Source organism: Micropterus salmoides, unplaced genomic scaffold (assembly GCF_014851395.1).
Source record: "Micropterus salmoides isolate LMB-PRFRI ecotype aquatic unplaced genomic scaffold, ASM1485139v1 Ms_hic_scaffold_8, whole genome shotgun sequence".
Taxonomy (NCBI): domain Eukaryota; kingdom Metazoa; phylum Chordata; class Actinopteri; order Centrarchiformes; family Centrarchidae; genus Micropterus; species Micropterus salmoides.
Genome location: NW_024044570.1, coordinates 12,878,590 through 12,902,589, shown reverse-complemented (window position 1 = coordinate 12,902,589; position 24,000 = coordinate 12,878,590). Strand labels below are relative to the sequence as shown.

The 24,000-nt window shown below is 40.3% G+C and overlaps 1 protein-coding gene across 1 annotated transcript in view; it reads right to left on the bottom strand.

The window, feature by feature from the left end:
- Positions 1-24,000, bottom strand: part of nell2a (neural EGFL like 2a) — a 92,685-nt gene that overhangs the window by 23,270 nt on the left and 45,415 nt on the right. The window contains exons 13-15 of the mRNA XM_038706414.1: positions 16,292-16,417; positions 8,036-8,158; positions 6,048-6,143 (exon numbers count right to left, since the gene is read on the bottom strand). Coding sequence (XP_038562342.1) covers positions 6,048-6,143; positions 8,036-8,158; positions 16,292-16,417 — 345 coding nt within the window. The remainder of the gene's footprint in view (positions 1-6,047; positions 6,144-8,035; positions 8,159-16,291; positions 16,418-24,000) is intronic.

The window sequence follows — 24,000 nt, the reverse complement described above, 5'->3', positions numbered from 1 at the left end:
TTGGATGTTAAAATGGCAGCAACTGCATCAGGATGTATTTGTTACAGTCAGGTGAGAACAAAACATGCAAATAAAACTAACAAATTGTAAGAACTGTAATGGTATTATTAAGTACTCATATCGGTACTCGGTATCGGCAAGTACCCAAATGTAAGTACTTGCACTTGGTCTGAAAAAAAGTGGTATCTGTGCATCCCTAGTTTAGTCCTTATGGAATGGAATGGATGTGGAACAATGATGTTGTGGACAAGTAATAACTTATACCACCTGCTAGGTTACGGTCGCAGTCTGAAGCGGCTTTGATTTGGATCACACTACCTTGTTTCTTACGATCCGCCCTTCTCTGCTTAACATTATAACTTATAGTAGGAGCCATTATACATGGGGGGGGGGGGGGGGCCATCAGACCAAACAGGTTCAGTAAGAACAAAGTGAGCATTAGTAAATGCCGGAGAAACACAGAGAAAGTCACGTTAGCTCGCCAGTGTTATGCCGAATTCTGCCTGCCTGCCGAGAATTGCATGCACCTCACGGGTGATAACGGTCATTTATGCTGAGAGAAGAGGTGGATGCATATCTGGCTGCGCTGAATGAAAGGTACGGCGCCGGTGGTGATCTGCCTCTGAGACGGGAACTTTGAAGTAACAGAGCCTGAACATGTCTGGAGAAAAGCCACAGCCTGCATGCTGGTGTTCCTGCATTTATTGTGTTATTTCTGTATGAAAGTGGTAGTGTTTCGGATTATGCTCGCTCATGAGTTCAAGCGAGCACACGTATGAGCACACACCTGTTTGTAATCTTAGAACCGCACCGCTAGTGGCCGCTCGAAACCCCCTTTGATATAGTACATGTATATCATCCTTATTTTTCAGTGCACCCTTGAAGTAATGTTTTTTTTCCCCCTCACATCTGCCTAAGCCTATGCCTTCAATATCACTATATGTTATAATAATCTTGTCTTGCCGGAGTGCCACGTACCCTGATCTTTTGTTTTCTCTTTCAGTATCTCCTCTACTTTTGTTCCTGTGCTTTTAGTCACCTTTATAAATTATCCACACAATTTGAAGTTCAATTTGGGCTGAAGTGCAATATCTAACGGCTCATTTGTTTGAAGTACTCCAGGTTTACTTTCTTACACCTCCATCCAGTAAAATGTATCATATAAAATGCTGCAAGCTCTGATTTTTGACTTTAAGGTAGGTGACATTACCATGATGTACTCAATGATTCTAAGTTCTCTGTGGCCTGTTCTTTTTCATTTATGTTTTATACTTTATGTATCTTTAGTATCTACAATGTTTGATGTAAAGTTAAATTAAATTGTACCATACACCATGCACAGGCAACGTTAAGACTCTGTGCATTTGCTCTTGAGTGCTCTTTTCAGAAATGCATGTGAAGATGTAACAGTTGTCCATAGAAACGCCCTTAGAAAACTTAACCTCTAAAAACCACTAAAAATACAGTACATGTCACTGTGACAATACATTTGTGGCAACCTTGCTTCTCTGCACTTTACAATTGTTGTACAAGACAAAAAAAACAAAAAAAAAACAAAGGCGGGAAAAAGTCCCGGTCCAATACTACAGCAGCTGCAACTTCATCAAGACACAATGAGTGTTGATTTTACCACATGAGATACCCAAATTCAGTAATAGGTGATCAATCACACAAAATAATGACCTCACACATTCTATCTGGCATTCATGCATTGTAGGTTTTTAAAAAAACACATCAGAGGCTTTAACAGATATATTAGGTCTAACTGTAAAATACCGTAATAGCTATGGTAACACATTCTTATTCTGGCTTTCCCCAAGCCAGGGGGGGAAAAAATGAAATTTCACTGAAAAATTAACCGTGTATTACAGCATTCGGCCGTCCTTCACCCAAGTCATATGGAATAGGGCTAGCCTGGAGCTATTGACTATGCGGCATGTTCAGGGCACACATTACATGGCTGGCCCTGCGTACATTTATATCCATGACTGAAGTGTACGTGCCCTGCCGCAGCTATAACCTGCATAATTCATGATGTGTCAGAGTTCTCCACTAGCTGGTGTCTGTCTGTCAGCACTACGTGTCCCCTGTCCTTGCCCATCCATTTCCCCTGACTGGTAATGACAAGCCACCAGTGCACGCACGCACACACACATTAACACACATCCACATACTACAAACGTACACAGAATATTACATGCATGTACACCACAATACAGCGACATACAGCAACCCAAAATGGCAAAGCTGGCTGACAATTCACGAACTGTTAGCCTCTTCCCATACGTAAATGTGTGCGTATATGCTCATAGGTGTGCCTATGTGTCTATCCACACTGCATTGAAGAGCTCCTGTTCGGTGTCTTATGACAAGCCATCAGTCTGCCACTGCTGTAGCAGAAATGGTGGGGTCCCTGGGGAGGCCTCTAAAAGCTCACAGGGTTCTTGGGGGTGGGGAGCCCAGACTTAGTGAAAGCTTTTCCATGTTCATCCACCCAGTTCTGCTTCTCCTCCTCCTGCTGCACAGACTCCTCCAGCCTCATTCTGCATCCAAATGCAGAGTAAGAAACTCACTAACCCCTACCCTCTAACCACCCATCCCTCTCCTTGCATTTCCCATTCCATCGCTGCATCTGTCAGTTTTTCCCAACATCTCTGTATCTTCCTTTCCACTTCACCTCCTCTCACCCCCCTCCCAGTTGTTACCGCTCTTTCCTCTCACTCCTTCAATATTGTATCCGTCACACCCCATACATCTCCATCTCTTTCTCCCCAAACTAATGTTCCCCCTCCTCCTGTTCCCCCTCCCCACCAGTAAAGTAGCATATCCAACAGTACATTAACTTCCATACATCTCTGTGAGCTTCTCCAGTAGACACTTCCCTCACTGGGAGCTCCTGTCACACAGTGAGGAGACAGTAAGAAGGACCCCCTTTCACAGTGAATCACTGGTGAAGTCTCTAAACAGTTCCAGAAGCTTTAGTCCTGTAGCAAGGGGCTCTGGCAGTGGTCCTTGACTATTAAACCACAAGAAAAGAAAAAAAGCACATGAGGATGATAGCTGTCACAAAGCTGACTCGGACAAGATCTAGAGGGAGTCAAAATTGTGGGAGCGGGGAGAGAGATAGACATGCACACTGATGCAGCAGCTGTGGTGACAAACATCTTGTCGCCTGAGGCATGAGGAGTGTGCAAGAGATTTGGCGTGCATGTGAGCGCTTGTTTGTGTTCGCGTCCCCGAACCACGAATTTTAATCATCCTCAATGATGAGCTGAGAGCAGCCGAAAAACAGACTGATTCCTGAGCCACCAATCATTCATCCCCTGATTCCTCTTATAGTGTGATTAAGAAATAGACAACATTATTTATGGAGAAAGATGTTTGCAACCAGTTGTTTTACAGTCACATTTAATGGAGGAAAGAACATCTTAAAGGGTTGGTTCACCAAAATAACAGGAAAGCATATTTTCTCACTTCCGTCCCAGTCCCTCACAGAGGTTTTCACTGGAACTACTTTCAACAAACGGAAAGGATCCCTATAAAAACTATTTTGGATTATCAAGAGTAACAGACTGTGATTCTGGAAAGATACATTCATGTTGATTTTTTTAATCCTTCGACACCATTACCCTTTTGGGTGTCTGCCTAGCCTAAATCAAATTAATTGGTTACTATGCCCTTGAAATCATTTTGGATATAGGGTTTTCCAGGGTTTGTTATACTGTGGGACAGCCATACTGCTTTGAGGTAGGAAATCACCATAACTTTTTAAATTTCACTTGTATGATGTGCATTGCATTGTGACTTACCAAAATAATAGAAAAGACAATAGTCTCATCTATGGATACATATGATATGAGTGGTGCAAGCTTAAATCAACTTTTTGCAATGCTGTGAGCACCATAAACCAAATTCAATTCACCTGCAATAAATTGGGGTGAAGGTGGAAATCCCAAAGCAGATATTTTAAAAACCTAGAAAAATAAAACCAGAAGTATTTGTATGGCTAGATACCATTACAATTTAATTTTTTAATAAGTTTTGTGGGGATATAAAATAGATAAAAAACAAACGAGGAAAGGCTTTTTGGATTTGGTAGCAATGTAACACAAAGCAGGTGCTGCTGATGCATAGGTAAGCAATCAATTTTGTGTCCACAAAAAAGGGAATGAATTCCCCCCCAAAAAGTCAAGGCACTTTCATTAAGGTACAAAAAAGGTCAAGAAAATCAATATATGTTAGTTCATTTCTACTATCTGTGACATAGTGTTAATTCATTGAGTATTGAGTACTGGTGTAATGAGAAAGCCCAATGTGAATTCTCACGCATATGATTGAAGCTTGTGCTTAAGTTACTTGTCTCTGTGTGTGATTGTTTGACCCTGGGGAAGACCAGTGTGTGGTTGATCATCTTGGTCTTTTAATCATGTAGCCACTTTAACAAAGCTTTGCTTTGACTTTTTATGGAATTTACTTCCTTTTTTGTGGACAGAGATCTCCATTGTTTCAAACCTAACCTTGATATGATTGAGCCGATGAAAATAGAAGTGTGTGTGTGTGTGTGGGGGGGGGACTAAGGCTACAACAAAGAAATGTTTCCTACACAACCTTACAATTATTTTTAGATCTCTACTTTCGGGATACTGAGATGATGAATAGAATCACAAAACTGCTGCACAATTTTAAGATTTCTCCTATGGACTATTCTGCAACTGTTTTTTGGAGGCGCAGGGCACACAGCAAAGAGACAAAACAGACAAGAGAAAGGCAGGGATTTAAAACACTATAGAAGGTAATGAAATGTGTGATTGCCTGGGCCGTGCCATTACTAAGGGTCGAGGTCCTCAGAACCTTCTCTGCTGCAAAATGTACAGGAGGATAAGTCATTATGGTTAGGTGTGTTAACACATTGTCAGTAGCTCTAAGACACACACACACACACTCCCCCTTCCTCAGCATCTCAGACCAGCACCATGAGGAAATTAATTTACTTTAAGATGTGCAGTAAAAAGGATGCCTCGTAAAAAAAAGGTCCTTTATGTGCAATCAATACCTGAACCAATGAGCAAGCACAGAGGTTCAGTTTGCTTCACTCAAACACGAGCGCACACACTGTCATGACTTGACTTTCTATTAGCTCGACCGCATGTCTCCTCAAGGACACTCCACAAAAGCTTGAAATTGGTTATGAAAAAGGTGTTGCTGCTATAGATTAGACATACGGTGCACGAGCACAACCATCAGGATTATAGTCTTTCTTGGTTACCTGAAATCACCAGCACTGCAGGGGAAAACACACTGAATAGGATTCAAAGCTCCGAGTCTTATCACAATGTTGTGTTTGACATATTTCCATGCATGAGAGCAAGTAGTGATATGGTCTTTGCTACAGTATAAACACTGGCTGACTTAATACTCCGTTAAGCTATCATGCCCTATCGGATATTGTACATCAGGAGTTTGTGCAGTTGTAATATAGATGTGGCATGAGGAGGAATGCCACACTGATTAATATGGGCTGTGATATGGGGTAATTCCCATACTGCTGCAACTGCAGTTCAAATCCTCCATCAGACCATTGGAAGAGGTACAAGCTCATTATTCACCATGGAGCACAGACCCACACAGTCAGACAGATGCACTCACGGACACACACACAGCCACAAACACTTTCAAACACACACACAGACACAGTAAATAAAGCACAGTGTGAGCAGTCGAAGCATTTACAGATCAGCTGTTTTGTAGGGGTCAGATCGAAGACAGCTCCACAAAGTAAGAATTATCACTGCTTTTTTAAACAAGAGCCCAAATATGCCAAGATAACTAAAACAACAGCTTTGATCTCAACTTTCTGCGATAATCTCCCCTCCTATTTCAGTTTGTCCCTTTTCTTGTTAGATCTGAAGAAAGTGAAACACCCTCCGCACTTTACGTCACCTCTTCCTCCTGTTTCTCGTCCCTCCTCGCACATTCAGTCAAAAGTCTCCCTTGAGCTATTTTTGAGGAGAGAAACGTAGGAGTAGAACTAAAATGAGCTCTCTTACCTGTCTCGCATCTCTTCCCAGTAAATCCTTGCTGGCAAACACAGTTGTTAGGTGAGACGCAGGTTCCCCCATTCTGGCACAATCCGTCACACATAGCTAGAGGTAGACCAGAGAGAGAGAAGAGCCATTACTCAGTAAGATTAACGAGCATTAACTATGTAATTAGACCAGCAGCAGCATATGTATTTGCATACAGAATAAGAGCTAATTTGGTGATGTGATTCATTACAGGCTCTCACGATATTATTTTGCGTGATTAATGCATCTTGCCAAGGTTAATTCAAAAAAATTCATTATCCATGGATAGGCTGGTGGTTAATGTGTTCCCAAAACACAGAGAAGCCACTGAAGTTGACAGAATGCAATTGAAATGAATGAAATATATACACAAACCGAACCCCTTATCTATTAAAAGGAATACCACAAGGTGTTAAAATTTAAAATTAAATTTAAAATTATACTCCAACAAATTAATATTGCACTTCATTTTCATTTGATTTTAAAGGTTAAGTGTGTAAGATTTAGTGCCATCTAGCGGTGAGGTTGTGAATTCAAGAGAGCGTAGGATAGCTACAGTGGCTGACACAGGCAAAAGGTGTCAGCTGAGAGTAGCCAGTCAAGAAATGAGGTTTCTTTAGATAGATATGTTAAGAAATTATATTTACTTAATTATTCAGTAAAACCAAACGTTACTTCAATTTGGCCACTGACAGATAACATGGAAAATGTAAGCCAAGAGTGTAACATTGTTACTGCACCACAGTCCATTATAAACCACATAATAGATGAATAGATGGCGATGTTCCTGTAAGGGGGACCTGCAGTTATGTAGATAGAAATGGCTTATTCTATGTAAGGTCTTTATACACCACTGAAAACATAGTTATGAATATCATATTGCATTTCCGGCAATAGAACATCAGATTACACATTGGACCTTTAAATGAATGGTCAAAATTCTGTTACTGGTATTGACTAGTTTGGGTCAAGCTCCAAAAATGCTGGTTGCCACATTTGCTACAATGCAACCAAAACCTTCTGCCATCAAACCTTCCCCCTGCCCTTTCAAGCCCAAGCAAGGATATATTGTATTTTTAAGGATATATTGTATGTCCATTTTTGTTCGCAATTTCAAGCAAAAATTTCAATTCCCTAACAGCTTCATATTTGTGAGGATTTGCTTCTCAAGGGCACCTTCAGCTGTGGTCAACTCGACCCTCTAGTTTCAAAGTCAAGTCCCCACTGACTGAGCTAATGCCGCCCCCCTGTGATTTGTGAATATGCCTGAACAATGGCTCATTAGAAAGACATTTAATTGGGACATTTTACATGAACATGCCTGGCTTAGTGAGGCGAATTTTGTTTTTTTAATGAATTATCTTCTTTTTTTTTAAAGCAGATTACAGTGTGATATTCATGATGATCTGCGCAAACTGCTCGTTTTGTATTAGGGAATGCGGTCTTGTTGATGTGTGGTGGTGGTACGATGATAAACATGTTGTCTCATCAAAAACAACTACAGTGTGCAGGCTTATGTTAAGCAGAATTGAACTAAAAGTCAAAGATATCTGTGTGTGTACAGTTACATACAGGTACATTACCATAGAAACAGACATGTTTAACGGTCTCCCTGAACAGAATAAACTGCTTGTTCCTGTATGAGATTGAAGATGAAATGCATTTCATATTGTATTGCTTAAGGATTAGGTTAGGACTACACTTTTTTGTAAAATGTAATTTATTTCTCATGGATGATTCTAAATAACTTGAGCTGTGTTTTTAGAGGGAAACCTTTTTTTGCAAGAGATTTAATTTGTAAAATCCTGGGAGAAAAAGTTATTTGTTTGTAATGCAAGAAAATTGATAGTTCATGTCTGACAGATGTTTAACCACTGCAACAATATTTTGGTGTCTCATAAGTCTACTTGGGCTGGGTACTTGTTATGTGCTGGCACAATGAATACCATAACGAACATGGTGGTGCCTACCTTTGCATACTGTCCCATTGCCAGTGTAGCCGGGCTTACAGGAGCAGCTGTGGCCTCCAACCATGTTAAAGCACAGGGCATTCTCATCGCAGTTGTGGAGCCCGCTGAGGCACTCATCGTGCTCTAAAGACAAAAAAACACAACAGACATCAATCTCAACAAGCCCTTTAGTCATATCAGTTGTTAAAAAACAAGTGGGAAAACTGCAGCAGCAACAGGTCAGGCAATGTCATAATATCCATTAAGCGAAAGAAAATGACTGGATAGTTACACAGCCATGAGTCTAGTAGTAAGACATCAATGACAAACAGAGGAGGACAAGACATTTCTCTATTTTCCATCATGATCTGTCATAACAAATTTTTCAGATGTTTTGCTATAATTTATTGTTGTTTCTTGGTGCAATATTAAGGATAGAACAATCTCAATGATGAGTCTGAGTTTTATAACTACTGAAAATAAACTAACTTCATATCTACATTAATGATGTGCTGTCTTGTGTTGTTCTTTGCTTTTATGAGCCACTGGCTTTTAGTTTGATTGTTGTAAATTAGCACAGTTGGCCAAAAGAATCAGGACTCTCAAGCTCTCATTGCTGCTGCTGTGGAGTTAGCTTTGGTTTGTTATGAATATCCCTCTGACAAGCTTGACTAATGGCTACAGCCCTTGACAACATACTGTATCCAACTGGCCAACAAATCTCTTCCCCTCTGTCTGGAGAGGTTGAGGTGGCAAAATAAAATGTAATAAAGGCCTGAAGAATCAAACAAATCAAACAATACAAGTACTGTGATTATACCACATGGAAAAATGACACAAAGTCAGTGCTGAGTAATGCAGAAAACAAAAAATAGGAGGAAATGTGTGATTAGGTCTTATCTACAGTAAAATCTATTTTGATTTGAATTAAATATATTTTTTTCAGTGTAAACATGTTTTAAAAAAAATCACAATATGCTAATACTATTTACTACAACCCCCTGCAGACACATTAAAAGATTATAAACAAGGTGTGGAATTACTAATGAATTAATAGCCCAATATTGTTTAAATCATACAATCCATGTTGATTTTTCTCCACAAAGTAATGTGTTGTCTCTAACACACAAACTGAACTAAAATTGTTCAGTGTCTTTATTTTGTTTATTTTGTTAAGTAACCTAAAGCTGGGTTTAAAATGTAACACAAATAATGGAAAGTAGATAATTAAGGCTACAGGTTTCTAATGGTGAATACAACTTAATTTTTAAAGTATTCTTGTTACCTTTGTAAGACAAGGATTTTCACGCTTAAAGAGGTGGTATTATGCGTTTTGCCCTTTCCCCTCTACTTTATTGAGTTATATACCTTTTTTGTGCATGTAATAGGTTTGCAAAATGAAAAAGCCCAAAGTCCACCCCAAAGGGAGTTCCCATCTCCCACAGAAAAGACTGGTCTGAACTGCCTGAAAACAGCTCGTTTGTAGTCCAGCCATTTCCCTTTCATCCCTGTGACATTACAGGGATGAAAGCAAAATGCGCGTCCTAATGTTCGCCAAGTGGCTAGTCCAACAGGCCCTTAAAAACAGTGTTTTTCCCTCTCCCTTCCAAACACCAGCTACCCTCCAGGCAGTCAATGGACATAAAGTTGTAACCATAATAACTTTATGGATGACAGATACATTTGTTACAGATTAATAACTCACCACTCTCAAACTCTTGCTCCAGTCCATGTTGCTTAGCTGGTAAGGGGAACATGTATAGCTGAACCGAAGCCGTGTTTACTGGCTTCTCACTGACCTGCCCTTCTCTGCTTCTGATTGGCTAATAGTCCTTAACTAGGAACTGCGCGATGTATCACTCCATTGCAGCCCAAGCAACTTTGTTTGGTTCCCATTTACAGAGCCAGCGCTGTGTACAAACACCGGATTTTCTTCACTGCACATACAGAACGGACAGCTAGCAGATCGTGAGGGGATATTTGCTGAATTTAACAAAAAGACGAGCACTGGATTATAATCGCATACCCCACCTTTAAAGAACAGTAGATCAGTTAAGAACTCTCCCCTGCCGTATGAACGGCCACTTTAATGCAGGCCCTTCATCTGCCCATGGACACAAAGGCAGATCTTTATCCCTCTGAGACACACTAAAGAAGAATACTCCTCTATCGTATTTTGGAGATTCACATAAATATTGCTTTCTGATAAGTACTTGCTTACAGAGTACTACATCAGCTGAAGTGCAGAAAACTTTCTGGACTTGTTTTAACCTTCTGAGATTTTCTCTTCTTATTGAACAACTCTGTATCCCGTAATGACCCAAAAGGATGCAAAACAAAAAAAAAACATCATGAAAAGTCAGTCTTTTGCCAAGAGAGCTCTCCCTCTAACTTCAGTGTTTGTAAAACATTTATTAATTTAACCAGACAACTTTTTTACCATTTTGTATCGTCATGTGTTTATAGTGCAGAGAGAACTTTCAAAGGTTGCTGGAAGGACAAGTAGTCAACTGAATGTCTTAAAAAGGTTTAGACTCTTCGAAAACACAAACACAAAGACTTTAGTGCTAATCTGGGGGCAACACTTTGGACTGTTTCTATTTTTTTTTCTGTGAATTTCTGGGCCACACTGCGCCTGGCAGGGAACAGAAATAAATTAATTTCTCTCAGCTCAGTTTCCTATCCCACATTTTTTTCAGACATTAAGTAAATCTCAGAAGCCTTCCTCCACCATAGAGATGCAATGTTTTTGTGTTTAGGACCCACTTATGGGTATTTTCCCATAACTTGGGGCGTTTTAAGCACATGCAATTGTGAAAGACAGACAGCTTTGAGGAGTGAAAGATGGCACCAGAAGAGTGAGAAGATCAGAAATGTGAATGCTTGTTGCAGGAGACCTGAGCCGCATCATCCATTTCCCTGCTATCATCCAATCCATTACCATCTCCTGAACAGACCGTGGGCTCATCCAAATTGAAAGTGACATTGTGATGAGCTCCTCCATAGAGGGTATGATGTATGTGTGCATGTGCGTGTGAGATGGATTGAAGGGCACTTAGGAGGGCCCGCTGCTCTGCTCTTGTTGCTGCATCTCACACGCACACACACTCACCTGCTGTTGGGCAGAATTAAAGTCTGCTCATCGGCATATAAAAACGGTAATAGGAGCACGGGAGAGATGAAAGAGAATAAGGTATTTTTTTTGTTTTCCCAAGGTCACATCTGCCAGAGCAGGGACCAGCCAGCCATCAGTCTGAACAGACAGGGCCGCAGTGCCACCAGGTGCTGTGTGTGTGTGCACATGCAGAGTGTGTATTATCACCATGACCCTTTAGTTTAGTATTGGTTACTAGCAATTTTGGTCATTTAGGAATTTAGTCTTATTACTGCACTCAGTTTAAGTGACTCTAAATGTAATCACCAACTAAATCCCTTAAATGTGTGTGTGTGTGTGTGTGTGTGTGTGTGTGTGTGTGTGTGTGTGTGTGTGTGTGTGTGTGTGTGTGTGTCTGTGTGTGTGTGTGTGTGTGTGAGTGAGGTATTTCCTCGCTGACTGCTGCTGCTCAGGCTGTAGACAGATAAACAATCAATTATGTACAGCCTGTCACCGGGGATCTCTCTCGAGCCAGGCCGTTTCTCCTCCTGCTTGACTCCCTCCACCTTCTGCCAAAACAACACAGCGAGCTCTTACCTCAGGCTGCTTTCCTGAAAACACTGTGGCCTCGACTTTAACTTAAAAATTAGAGGCCTGAAATCAAGATGATGCGTATGTCAGGGAAGAACTTTCTTTGCTTCCTTTGTGACTCTGCATTGGTCTGCAAGGGTGACAGAGAGCTAATAGTAACACACGGATGTACATGAAATTCTGATTGTTTGGATATATGTTGTAGCCAGGATAAATGGTCTCAGATGTTTTATGCGATCTACACTGAATAACAATGAAGAAATTTTTTTTTTATTCCACACAATGTGTTTTGACACACTAAAAGTCAACATAACTGTTAAAAAACTCAATAAGGCACTTTTAAAATGCCAAATACATGCATTATTAGCTTCTACTATCAGCAGCAATTAGTCTTGACATGCAATTCCTTTATTCAAGCAGAATACTTGAATGTCAGAAAAAACTCTCTTTATCCAAATCCCCCCAGGTGGCAGACCCTTTGAGTTGTCAGGCTGAAAGTCATCTTTTCTGATCTCTGTTGTTGTCTAACCCCCTGCTCCACCTCTGGCCCCTGTCCATCCCTTTTTTCTGTCTCTGCCTAGCCCTCCCTCCGTTTCTCTGCCTTAGGGTCCCAGGTCTGGTTATCACAGGATTAGAACAAGGACACACACCCTGCATACACACATCGAGCACAAACGCACACATGCACACGTACACCTAGCACACATGCACACCTCAGGACAACCTTCTTTAATAACATTCAAAGGGAGAGCACAACCAATCCGCTACCTTTCATGGATTAGCTGCTAATCTCACAGAGCGCGGAGCACCTCGGGCACTTTGGGGAAAAGACGAAGAGTGGAGGGGAAGAAAGAGGAGGAATTTTGACCTTCAAGATCAAGGATATAATACTAGTCAAAGAAAAGGGCAAAAGAAAGTTGGTGGGTGTTTATTTTGCTAAATGCTCCACTGGATACGGAGCTTGGGCCGTGTCACGACATTTGGTTGTACATATTTCATTTAAACTAAAGTACATGAAGTCCGTGTGTTCCAGTCTGCCACCAGCTGGGATCTGAACCTGTGACCCCCCCTCGCTGCAGGTGGTCTTGATGTAAAATACGGATTTCTGTCACAGCTCGCTGACCTCCTGACAAAGTGAGGGGGGACATATAACCAGAGCTCCATGCGGTCCAGGCTTAAATCTGCGGATCAGTCCTTTAATCCACTATTCTGCCCATAAACTCTGAGCCATGAAATGAACTACAGTTAACTTAATCCTCTTTACTAGGCTGACTGGTTCACATATGACGCTGTAACACATGTAGAAATATGGCTATCAATACCGAGACTTTCTGCTGAGTTTGCGATTCGTTAATTGGTGAAAGCCATTGCGAATGATAAAGATGCTCGTATTTCATGCGCATGCATGATGTCAATAGGTGCTGAAGGGGGTGGTTTAATGTTTCCTTCCACAGCTGTAATATTTCTTCTGTGAGTAACAAGAGGAATCAGCATTCCCTTTGGACTCCTTTCAAGAGAAGCAGATGTTCAATTGCTATTAATAAGCAGAAGATTCCTGCAGCTACTAGCTTAACATCTTCCTGTTTTTATTGTCAATTACAGCCACCAGGACTAGAGAGGTGACACTAATGTCAGCATAATCAACACGTCGAAGGAAAAGCACCCTGGTGTGTTTTCCAGTATTCATTCATTTATTTTCATTTAAGGACTCCGAATGTTACTGTTTACACTTAATTTAGCTGTAATTCATCTTTCTAATATTGGCTAAGAGGTGAGATGTGCCTCTATCCACACAATCACTACGATCACTATAGTGGTGATTGTGTTCAGTATCAAGCTCGCTTGGATGGTGGATGTGTGGGAGCTGATAGTCCAATAACTCAGTGGGGAGATTACGACGGTAATTTGACTGAAGCTGGGAAAAAGTCATTACATCAAGCCTCTACATAAGCCTTGGTTTAATCACACAAATTGACTTTTATAGGGAGACGCATAGCTGTGTATTCCACTACAGTGACTTGAAGGCATTTTAATAGGAAACTACATAAAATATAGTGACACAATTTAATCCACTGGGTTTGGGGGTATTAATCTTCATTGTGAATCTGGGGAATGATCACACAATGGAAAAAATGATAAATGAATAAAACAATAAAACTTGCCCGCAGCTCAGAAGATTAGAGAAAACACGGTGAGAGAAATTATATAAGGTACAGTGGCTGATAATATGGAAAAGACTGAGTAAGCCAGTAGGTTTCTATCTATAAATAAATCAAAAGAGCACAAGAAAAGAGATTTGTTACTCCCTTAAAAATTATTCCTAACTTGTTTATACCTTTCAGAAGCCTGTTCATAAAAATACACAAATCCTTAACTTTGCTCTGTAATTTCCTGATTTCCATTGACAAGGGTAGAGAAAAACTCGACAGGGGACCCAGAGGGAGCAGGAAATGGGAGTTTTCACTGGGTGTTCGTGGTATAGCTGAGTCTAACGGCTTTAATTCAAACTCGAATGGCACGGCAGGAAGGCTGTGGGCCGAAATCCTCTGACGTATACCGCGGGCGGCAGCCAGCCCCTTCACTCTGTTGCCGCTGACTTAGTTTGCATTGGTGTAAATTGCTTTTTTAATTACAGACACTGAGGAAATGCAGCATGTTTCCTCCTCTTCAGAGATGATGCACACAGGGAGCTACTTAGCATCTTGTTTCACAAGTTGCAAACAACTGGTGAGGAAATGAGGCAGATCTGCCACTCATCACTGTGGAATGACACTGTGTTATTCTAGATGAAGGACATTACATTATGGAAGGATTACTGACTAAGATTTTTCTTATGTATTTTACTCTATGTGTGGCCCTTAATTTTGGCATTATAACAAAGCTTTTAAAGCAAACTTTAAATAGAATCTGTACTCTAGGTGATTTGAACAGTCTTCTGCGATTCTGTAGCATCCATTACTCCATCCATTACTGGCATTAAAATACATCACTCCTTTTGTCGAGAAAATTCTGACATTTGATTTTACACAGATGTTACTGCTTTATGTTAATTGTTATTTTAATAAGAGTGGAGCTAGATGACATGGCAAAAAGTATATAAATTAAAGTTATATCATCAGTCATATCAGCAGATATAAATATTTCCAATCAGGACAACGTAACATGGGTATTTTTTCTCATACTGATGAAGATTATTCTGATCTACTATAACATGAAGACTAACTATAGTGGAAGAAGCGATTATGAACAAGCAGCGCTACTACCACAATCACCCACAACACAGACAGAGAACAAAGACTGAATGATCCACACAATCTTTTTAGTCTGATTTGGTTTCCTTTTGAAATTGACTTTAGTTACAACTTTGATCTGGAACAAATGGGTCTACCGGCTTCACTGACAGTCTCACAGTCTGTTTCTCAGGTTCTCAGTGACTTTCTTTCTCCGTATCACACACGCACAGAGTATATTCACACACCAGACGAAGACTGTACACACACATGCAGATACAAACAAGACAGAAAGGCAACAGACACTCTGACATTTCCATTATATTTCAAAGGATAAAAGTCTTTATACCAACTATAGAAATCACTTTTAAAAAGCTCAGAGTTGCAAAGATGTTTAGAGAGTGTAGAGATTCATATAAACGCTTTCTTATAGAATACATTTGTGTAATTATGGAGTTTGACACATCTAAAGTTTTAACAAAGCAGAGAGCTAGATGCTCTTTGTAATTTGCACAAAGCAAAAGCAATCCAAAATTGATTTGACACTTTTTCTCAGTGTTCATTCTTTTCTCTACTGCTAGCTTCTGCTGATTCATAAAGTAATAACGCTGGTATTGATTTAGCTGTGTGTGTGTGTTCTTGTGTTATTTTAATGTGGCACTAGTAATTAGAGCAAAACCAATAAGAGCAAATCAAACTGAGACATTAATCCCTACGCATATTAAATGAACAGGACGTGCATACTTGCAGGGTGACAGATTTTGTGTCTAATCAGGCGCCGTCTGGACTATAACGAACAGAAAAAGTGAGAGAAGGTGTAGAACATGGCTAACGTTTACAGTTTTACAGGTGTTGTATGATAGCTGTCTCTCAATGTCAATGTATGATTTTCAATTACACTTATTTTGTCTCACACTGCACTCTGACACAGATAACTTACAAGGTTTATATCTGAATGTCTGGCTGTCTCTTCCTTTCCCCGTCTCTGGAAGTCTGTGCAGCTCTTGGCTGCAGAATTTATCATAATGAAATCAAATATCATCCTCTAGTATATGACTAAAGATGCAAATTAAATCATTTCTAACTGGCAATAACCTAACGTAAAATGTGTCTCTTGAAAAGCGTCTGTAGTAGAAACCCGCAGTGAAGACATATCCTCTTCTTGCATCTCTTTACATCTGCATTTCTTTACTCGTCTCCACACACCCAACAAAATATCATCCTTGTTTGCATTGCTTCAAGTCTGCAGGCAACCTCTACACAAAATGGTTGCTCTGGAAGCTGAAGCTCACAAAGCCAGAATAAAAACAGTGTCTTCTGCACTTGATTCCAGCCTGTCAAAAGGCCAGCAGCGGAACTCACCTGTGCAGGAATAGTCATCGATCCTGATGTAGCCCGTATGGCAGATGCACATGAAGGAGCCAGGGGTGTTAACGCACATGGTATTCTCCCTGCAGTAGTGCTTCCCTTCAGCACACTCATCAATATCTGAGAGAAGGGAGAGAGAAGGGGAGAGAGGGAGAACAAAGCTGTGTTAGATGTGGACTGCTATCACATGCAACTGAATCTGTAAATGTAAATTTTCTTTGCATTAAAAAGGTAGTAATGTATGTGTTTCATTATGTCATAGGTATTAATATAGCTTCACATAAAAATCTATAAAATATTAGATATATAATTATTTTTTTATTATTTTATATAATATAAAAATAAATAGATTATAGACACCCTCTGCAGATCAAACAATATTTTTAATCTGTATTCTGCATTGATACCTCAAACCTCAGACCACAAGTTCAAGCCTCATGGTTGATTTTGATTAAGTCTTTGTTTTTCAGACCTCTTTAGCTAAGTGACGTTCAACAGCTTCATCAGCTTTACCTTTAGAAACAAATTGTAAATGGCCTCATTATAAATTTATGAAGGAATGTTTTCAAAACCATGTAGCAAAATCTGTGAAAAGTACATCCCATGATGCAAATGATGTGATGAGGATGATGATTGTATAATGATTCCTATACTGTTGTTCAATCATTTTTACTTTATCCAACGGGACATGGATGTTTTAAAGGATTTGACAGGCAAAGAAGAAGAAAAGAAAGGAGAGACTGAAGTTAATTGTATGTGCAGAAAAGAGCTATAATATTCTGATGCGTAGCTACAAACAAACATCTTATTTATCATATTTGTTGATGCACATATTTGTCAGCTCAGCCTCTGATTATACAAATAGATTAGCTGTCTTGTTGTCTTGTTGTCTTGTATTACACAGTTGGTGTTGATGTTTAGGAGCTTCTTGAATTCATCAAAGATGTTGAAGCGGGCCATAATTGACTTTGGCTTTCAATCATTTCTAATTAGGGATAAGACAACATGAACACGTAGTCACTGCTGATTTCTCAGAAAAAAATCCAGCTTTGTCTGACTGATTTTCACAAGTCCTCAAAAATGTCCATGTCCTCCAGAACAACACACCTTTTCTGATATGACGCCACTATCAGCAGGACAACATCATTTGTCTGCGCCTTCCAAAACAATTACAAATCACTGTTGATATATAACTGTTTATGATCTGACGATGATGATTTGGTAAAGTTTAAGCACAAATACCCTTGGTTAAGTTTAGGTCATGGTTTGGTTTAGAATAGATGCTTACGGGAGCTCTGTCATCATCTTCATAATAATAAACACGCGGTTAAGGTAAGGGAACAATCGTGGTCATGCTTTAAAGAAATGCTGATTGTTGGTTGTAAACAGGAAATGAACAACATTCTCCCACGCTAAAGTCAGATGTTTAGCAACCTAAACCCAGAGGCGGCTTGTTCACTAGGGCGACGTACCGCCAAACCGGGAAAGGCAGAGGATTTTTCTCACACTTTCTACCACACTGTTAGTTAGCTGTGACTGTTTTTGTCAGGCAGTTTGTCTCTGAATATCGCTGTCCAATCAGCGTCAAGTCGTGTTCCGTGGAGTCCCGCCTCTTTTGGTGCGATTTCAATCTGGTTTTAATTCGCCCAGATCTCTCTCAGACTTTCATGTAAAGGCAGTTTTGTTTTGAGCTGCGGCCTCTGCAATGCAATCTCTATGGGTTACGGGAGGGCTCGCACTAATGTGTTTACGTCATACACCCAGCAGCAAAGCTACGCTTCTGCCACCTGAAAACGACTCTGTGGTCCTCCAGCTTGTTGCTCTCACTACCATCAGCTGCTGTACAAAACGTACGTTCAGGCTGATAATTCAACTGTGGTGTTCTGTCGGGAGATGCAGTAACTTAACCAGTGGTGAGTAAGACAAAGTATAGCCTAATACATTTAATTTGTTAAGCTATGAGGAGTCCGCTAGCCACTAGGCTAATTTATGCTCCGTAAAATACCATAGGCTAAGCTAAAAATTGTGACTGTAAAAAAAATCTTGATAATTATTATTAAGCTGAATTTTATGCTTATGTTAAATGTGATTGTTATTAAGCCATGTTTTATGTATTAAAGTTAACTTTTTATGCTCTTAACCAGTAACAATTATTTTATGTGTTGTTTTTTTCTTTTATTGCAAGACCCACAGAAGAAAGAGGAGGTAGCATGATGATCTATGTCAGAGAAGGTTAAAAGGAAGAAGAAGTAGGAAAGCAACACAGAAAATTTATTTAAAAACAATAGAATATACCTTTTATATTTCCCCTTACATGCCTTGTTTATGTGTAAATACAGAGTGAGAATGGGAGAACAGCACGTTGATACTGTGTGATTATAGGAGAACAGTGGATACTTTTATTACAGCCCACACCCCTAATAATACTGTGTAACTACATTTGTTGTTCCTAAATAAAAAGGTTTGTCACAGCTAAATCAGATGATTCTGAGAGTCATTCTTTTTTTTCCATTATTGCTAAAGTAGTTGCCTTTACATCTTAAGGTCTAAAGATCTGATGATCTTAACTGTGGACTGTTCATTCATTGCAGACATTGGCAATGAACTTCAGGATGTAGCTGTTCACAAATACTGTACAGTATGTAGTCTAAGGAACAATCCTTGTCTTATAGCAGACTTAGACCATTAAACTTGTCATCTTAGCCATCATCGCAACAATTGCCCCCTCCCCTGAGAGATTTGGCACGAGCCGCCACTGCCTAAACCTACTTCCTCCTTTGCTCAAGACATAATTACCAAAGCTGGTAGAGGGCTTTGTCAACCTAAACATATATAATTTTGGGGCATTTACTGAAACAGCAAAGGTCATTCTTCTTGGGAAGACAACCGAGTAGTATCTTTACAGCACTGTTACAGTGGCCTATTTTGGGTGTCTCCCCCATCCTGGGAGCCACCTTGTGCAATTTGTCCAAGTTGGTTTTCGCTACAGAAGGTTCCTAAAGGCTTCTATGCAGCCAGCGGGAAAGAGCTATTTGTCTTCATCAGAGGGAGACAGAGGTCGAAATGCAGAGGGTCCTTGAGAGGTGGACGCTGAAGCACTTAAGGTTGCACCACTCGATTTTCAATCTATTCAAAGTAAAGCACCCCACACAGTGGCTTGGCTGTTTTTCTCCAGACCACTACTGGTCATTCAGTGGCATGCTTGAGCATGCTTTACATTCTATGATACTGCAGAGTGAGAATTATGCCACTAGAGAAGTTAATTGAAAAGGCTCTGCACATGTGCAAGTGTTTTCAGTTATTCTGGCTGATTATACCTCTGCTCCGCTGGACAGAAGTATATGCTGGGACTTAGATGAGGTCACCAAACTGAAATATGAACTGTGTGTATTGAATTTCTGCTGTGCCCATTTTCAATATTTTCCATATTATCACACCATCGTAAGCCCATACAGGTAGTTTCACTTATTTTGCCTACTTAGACTTCTTCTCAGGTCTATGTGGGCGAGCAGTCTAGGGATCGGGATCCGGTTCCAAAAGGAGGTTTGAGCTTATTGATACTGCTATCGAGACTTGCGTGTCCTATGATGTAACGTTATGTCTCGAGCGTCAATTCAGTTTTATTTTGCAACGCAACGGATAAGAAAATCATCAGGCTGCAGTCTCTGCCTGCTCTCTGTCGGCTCCCACACACACACACACACACACACACACACACACACACACACACACACACACACACACACACACACACACACACACACACACACACACACACACACACACACACACACACACACGCAGCAGAGCGAGAGGCTGTGCCGTCGTGGTGGAATACGATTAAGTTAGCTCCAAACTACTGTAACGTTAGTTGATGACCGCTACGCTCGTTACTGTAAGTAACTGATCTTATTTGACTTTATTTTATCCCTTTTATTTTATTTTACAAATTTTATATTTATCTTTAAAAAAATCTATACTTTTTGGGTATTATTGTCTTTACACTTGTTAAAGCACTTTGTAACTTGTTTTTGAAAAGTGCTCTACAAATAAAGATTATTATTATTATTATTATTATTATGTGCAATACGCAGTACATTCGCAAGTAAAAAGACAATACTTTATCAATACACCTGTCTGTAAGGTAACATTAAACAACTAGAAATGGTTAATTTAATCATCTCTGTCTTCAATATCTCATCCTGTATCTTTTATACAAGCACAGCTAATGCTAGCTTGGCATTAGCCAAATGTTAAAGACAAGCTAAATAGAAAGCTGTCTGTCTGGAGAACAGACTGGTCTGTAGTCTTAACAACTCAGCTGCTGGCTGAGGCAAACCAGCCGCTCCTCCTTCTACCTGCTCTTACCAAATAACTATCACTAAATAATAGTAAAGTATCGATAATGGTACTGATAAAGAATCGGATCGTTAAGCAGTCTCAATAAGGGTATCAATATCAATCAAATCTCCATCCCTACCCAGCACAGACCATACATCATACATACTTTAATGCTGCACCTTTTAAAGTGGGACAATATGCATCTTTATGTCCTTGGTGGCCAAGTGGTTAAGAGCACAGTTAAAGGGCTAGATACCCATGGTATACCTGCTTATGTGTTTTCACTTATTATGCTTGATTAGATCTCTTTGTCAGGACTGTATGGATATACAGATTGACATCCCCCTGTGTTACCCCTGATCGCAGACGTAATTGCTGACGTAATCTGTACTCGGTGCATGCGTTGGCATCTGTAGCCACCTGTCGGAAGCTCCGTCTTAAACCGGACTCTTATCCAGTTTTATTCCACACTTTTTCGTTACATTTTTATATCCTTTTTATTTAACTTAAGATTTTAACTTACGTTTTACGTGGGTTAAGGATTTTAGTCATCAGACATGGATTTTAAGCTAGATAATCGTAAAAACGCCATCAACGCTACTGACCACAACAAAGCTCCGGTGACTATGCTAGCCGAGATAACTCTGCCCCATGAGGACTGCATACTCCTTAAGAAAGCGAACAAAAAGATTGCTGACCTTATGGAAAAAATCCGACGACTTTCAGGGGAACTCAAAGAGAAAGATTCCCTGCTGACTGGCTTCATGGATGTCGCTTCAGTACAAGCCAAACAGATTGTTTCTCTTAGCGCAACCGCTAACATCCAGGACACCGTGCTGTGGGACCCCTCTACCCTTCCAAGGCTGTCTTCCTCCGAAGCATCAGTCAACCTGGGCTGAAGTGGTGGTCTGTGGCCGCAAGAGAGGCTCGGATGGGGCTGCCTCTCCTCCGCACATCGGCCTCTCCAACCACTATGCTGCCCTGTCTGACGACACTCCGGTCCATCCAGCGGATGCACCTGCGGCTTGGAGTATCCCTGATACGGATCCCTTTCGGCAGACAGTGCTGGCCGACACTGCTACATCTCCCGCATTGGCAGCAAATGGTGATCAGCTGGGCCGCCGGTCTCTACCCTGCACCGTCGGGTAGCCCTTCTCTCAGGTCTGTTACTGCTACTCTAACACAACACTCGGCAGCTCACACACTCCATCCTCAGTCCACACGCATGCACGCCCGAGCCATGACATTACGTCCACCATGCTTAACAGATGAGCTTGTATGCTTCAGATCATGAGCAGTTCCTTTCTTTCTCCACACTTTCCGTCACTTTGGTAGAGATTAATCTTGGTCTCATCAGTCCATAAGATTGTGTTCCAGATCTTTTGCGGCTCATCTCTGTACTTCTTTTTCAATCTGGCCTTCTGATTTTTCCTGTTGATGAGTGGTTTGCATTTTGTAGTGTGGCCTCTATTTCTGCTCTCTGATTCTTCTTCAAACAGGGGATTGTGATACCTTCACCCCTGCACTGTGGAGGTCGTTGGTGATGTCACTTACTGATGTTTTGGGGGTTTCTTTACAGCTGTCACGATATTTCTGTCATCAACTACTGTTGTTTTCCTTGGCCGACCTGTTCAACGTCTGTTGCTCAGTACACCAGTAGTTTCTTTCTTTTTCAGGACATTCCAAATTGTTGTGCTTGCTATGCCCAATGTTTGTCCAATGGCTCTGGTCGATTTTCCTTCTTTTCTCAGCTTGACAGTGGCTTGCTTTTCTCCCATAGACAGCTCTCTGGTCTTCATGTTGGTTTATCCTCTTTAACAGGAAATGCAGTCTTTATAGGTTTGAACCAAGGATGAAAACAAAGGCTGTATTCGAATCCGCCTACTATACTAGTAGTATGTACTGATTTGGCCCAAATGTAGTATGCAGTATGCAAACACAAGCAAAATCTGCAGTATGCCAAAAATGCCCGGATGGCGTACTGATTCGGGAAAAATCTGCAGTATGCATCGGACCAGTCTACCTCGCATACTGTGAGACAGGGACCCGCAGCTGTGAGACAGTTTAAATGTTCGTACCGCTGTTATTCGCTGTTATTGTGTCTTTACATTCCGAGTAATGTTGTAACATCTGGCTCGTGATGGACAGGCTTGTGTAACTTAGAAGCACTTTGATAAAAAAATAAAACAATAGTGGTATGAAAGGTCACTTTATTATTATTTATCTTTATTATTCTAAATAGACATTACATTGTTAGTGTACTGTTACAGTTGTGGTTATAGTACGTGCTTTTATTTTATATCATTCTTATTTATGCACCAATATACCGAAGCAAACATCTGCTACAGGTCGGCCACAGCCTTGTTCTCATATATAAGATTTAAAAGAAGAATACGTTTTAAGCGTACTTACATTTATATTCGTCTTATTGTTCCAATTTTTAAAACCGGAAACTAGCAAAGCCTGGCGTAGCATGCTGCAAAATAAATCTATTTAACAGTTTCATACTTCATACTATACCTCATATAGTATGCAGTATACAGTACATACTGCACACTAGGCGGTTCCGAATACAGCCTTAGACTAGTCATGCTGAAATTCTGAACTCTTGTCTCATACTCATCTTTTTATCTTAAACCCAAGTGAATAACAAAAACAAATAATTTGCCTTACCTTATACTTTTGGAGGGGACTGTACATTAGAGGGCCTGCATTGCATTGTGATTGTAGCTTAGAACAGGTCTTTATTTCCTTAATTTCCAATTGTGGGATCAATTAAGTGTATCATGTCTTAATAGATAAGTTACATTGAGTTTGGTGTCCTCAAATAATGCCCACCCAACTTCGACCTGAGCGCAGATCTAATCAGCCAGAATCACTAAACAGAGCCACACTGGACACTGACTTACTGTTGTGGTTATTTTACTGGTGCATTCTGTAGTAGACTGTACTACAGGTTGAGTCATTATAAAATCTTGGATGGCTGTTTCCAGTGAACAAGCTCATATAAATGGTGTGTACCCTACCTGCTGATCATGAAACAACAGAAAGAGGAATGAAATGAGTGACTGGTAAAAAAAAAAAAAAGGTTGAGCACAGCAAGTTAGTGAACAAAATAAAAACAAAACACAACTGACTATGCATCAAGTGGCCAGAAATATGACTCAATGGGATGCTCATATTGCCGGATAATAAGACTGAATTGCTGTTTTGCTTCACTTCATTCATATAGCCTGGCATTGTGTTCGTATTACCTTCACATTGATCAAAGAAATATGTTAATTTTATGAGTTAATTTTTCTGTAGCTGACTTACTACAACCTGTACAGCTCCTTTTCTGTTGCCATTTTTCATGAATGTAG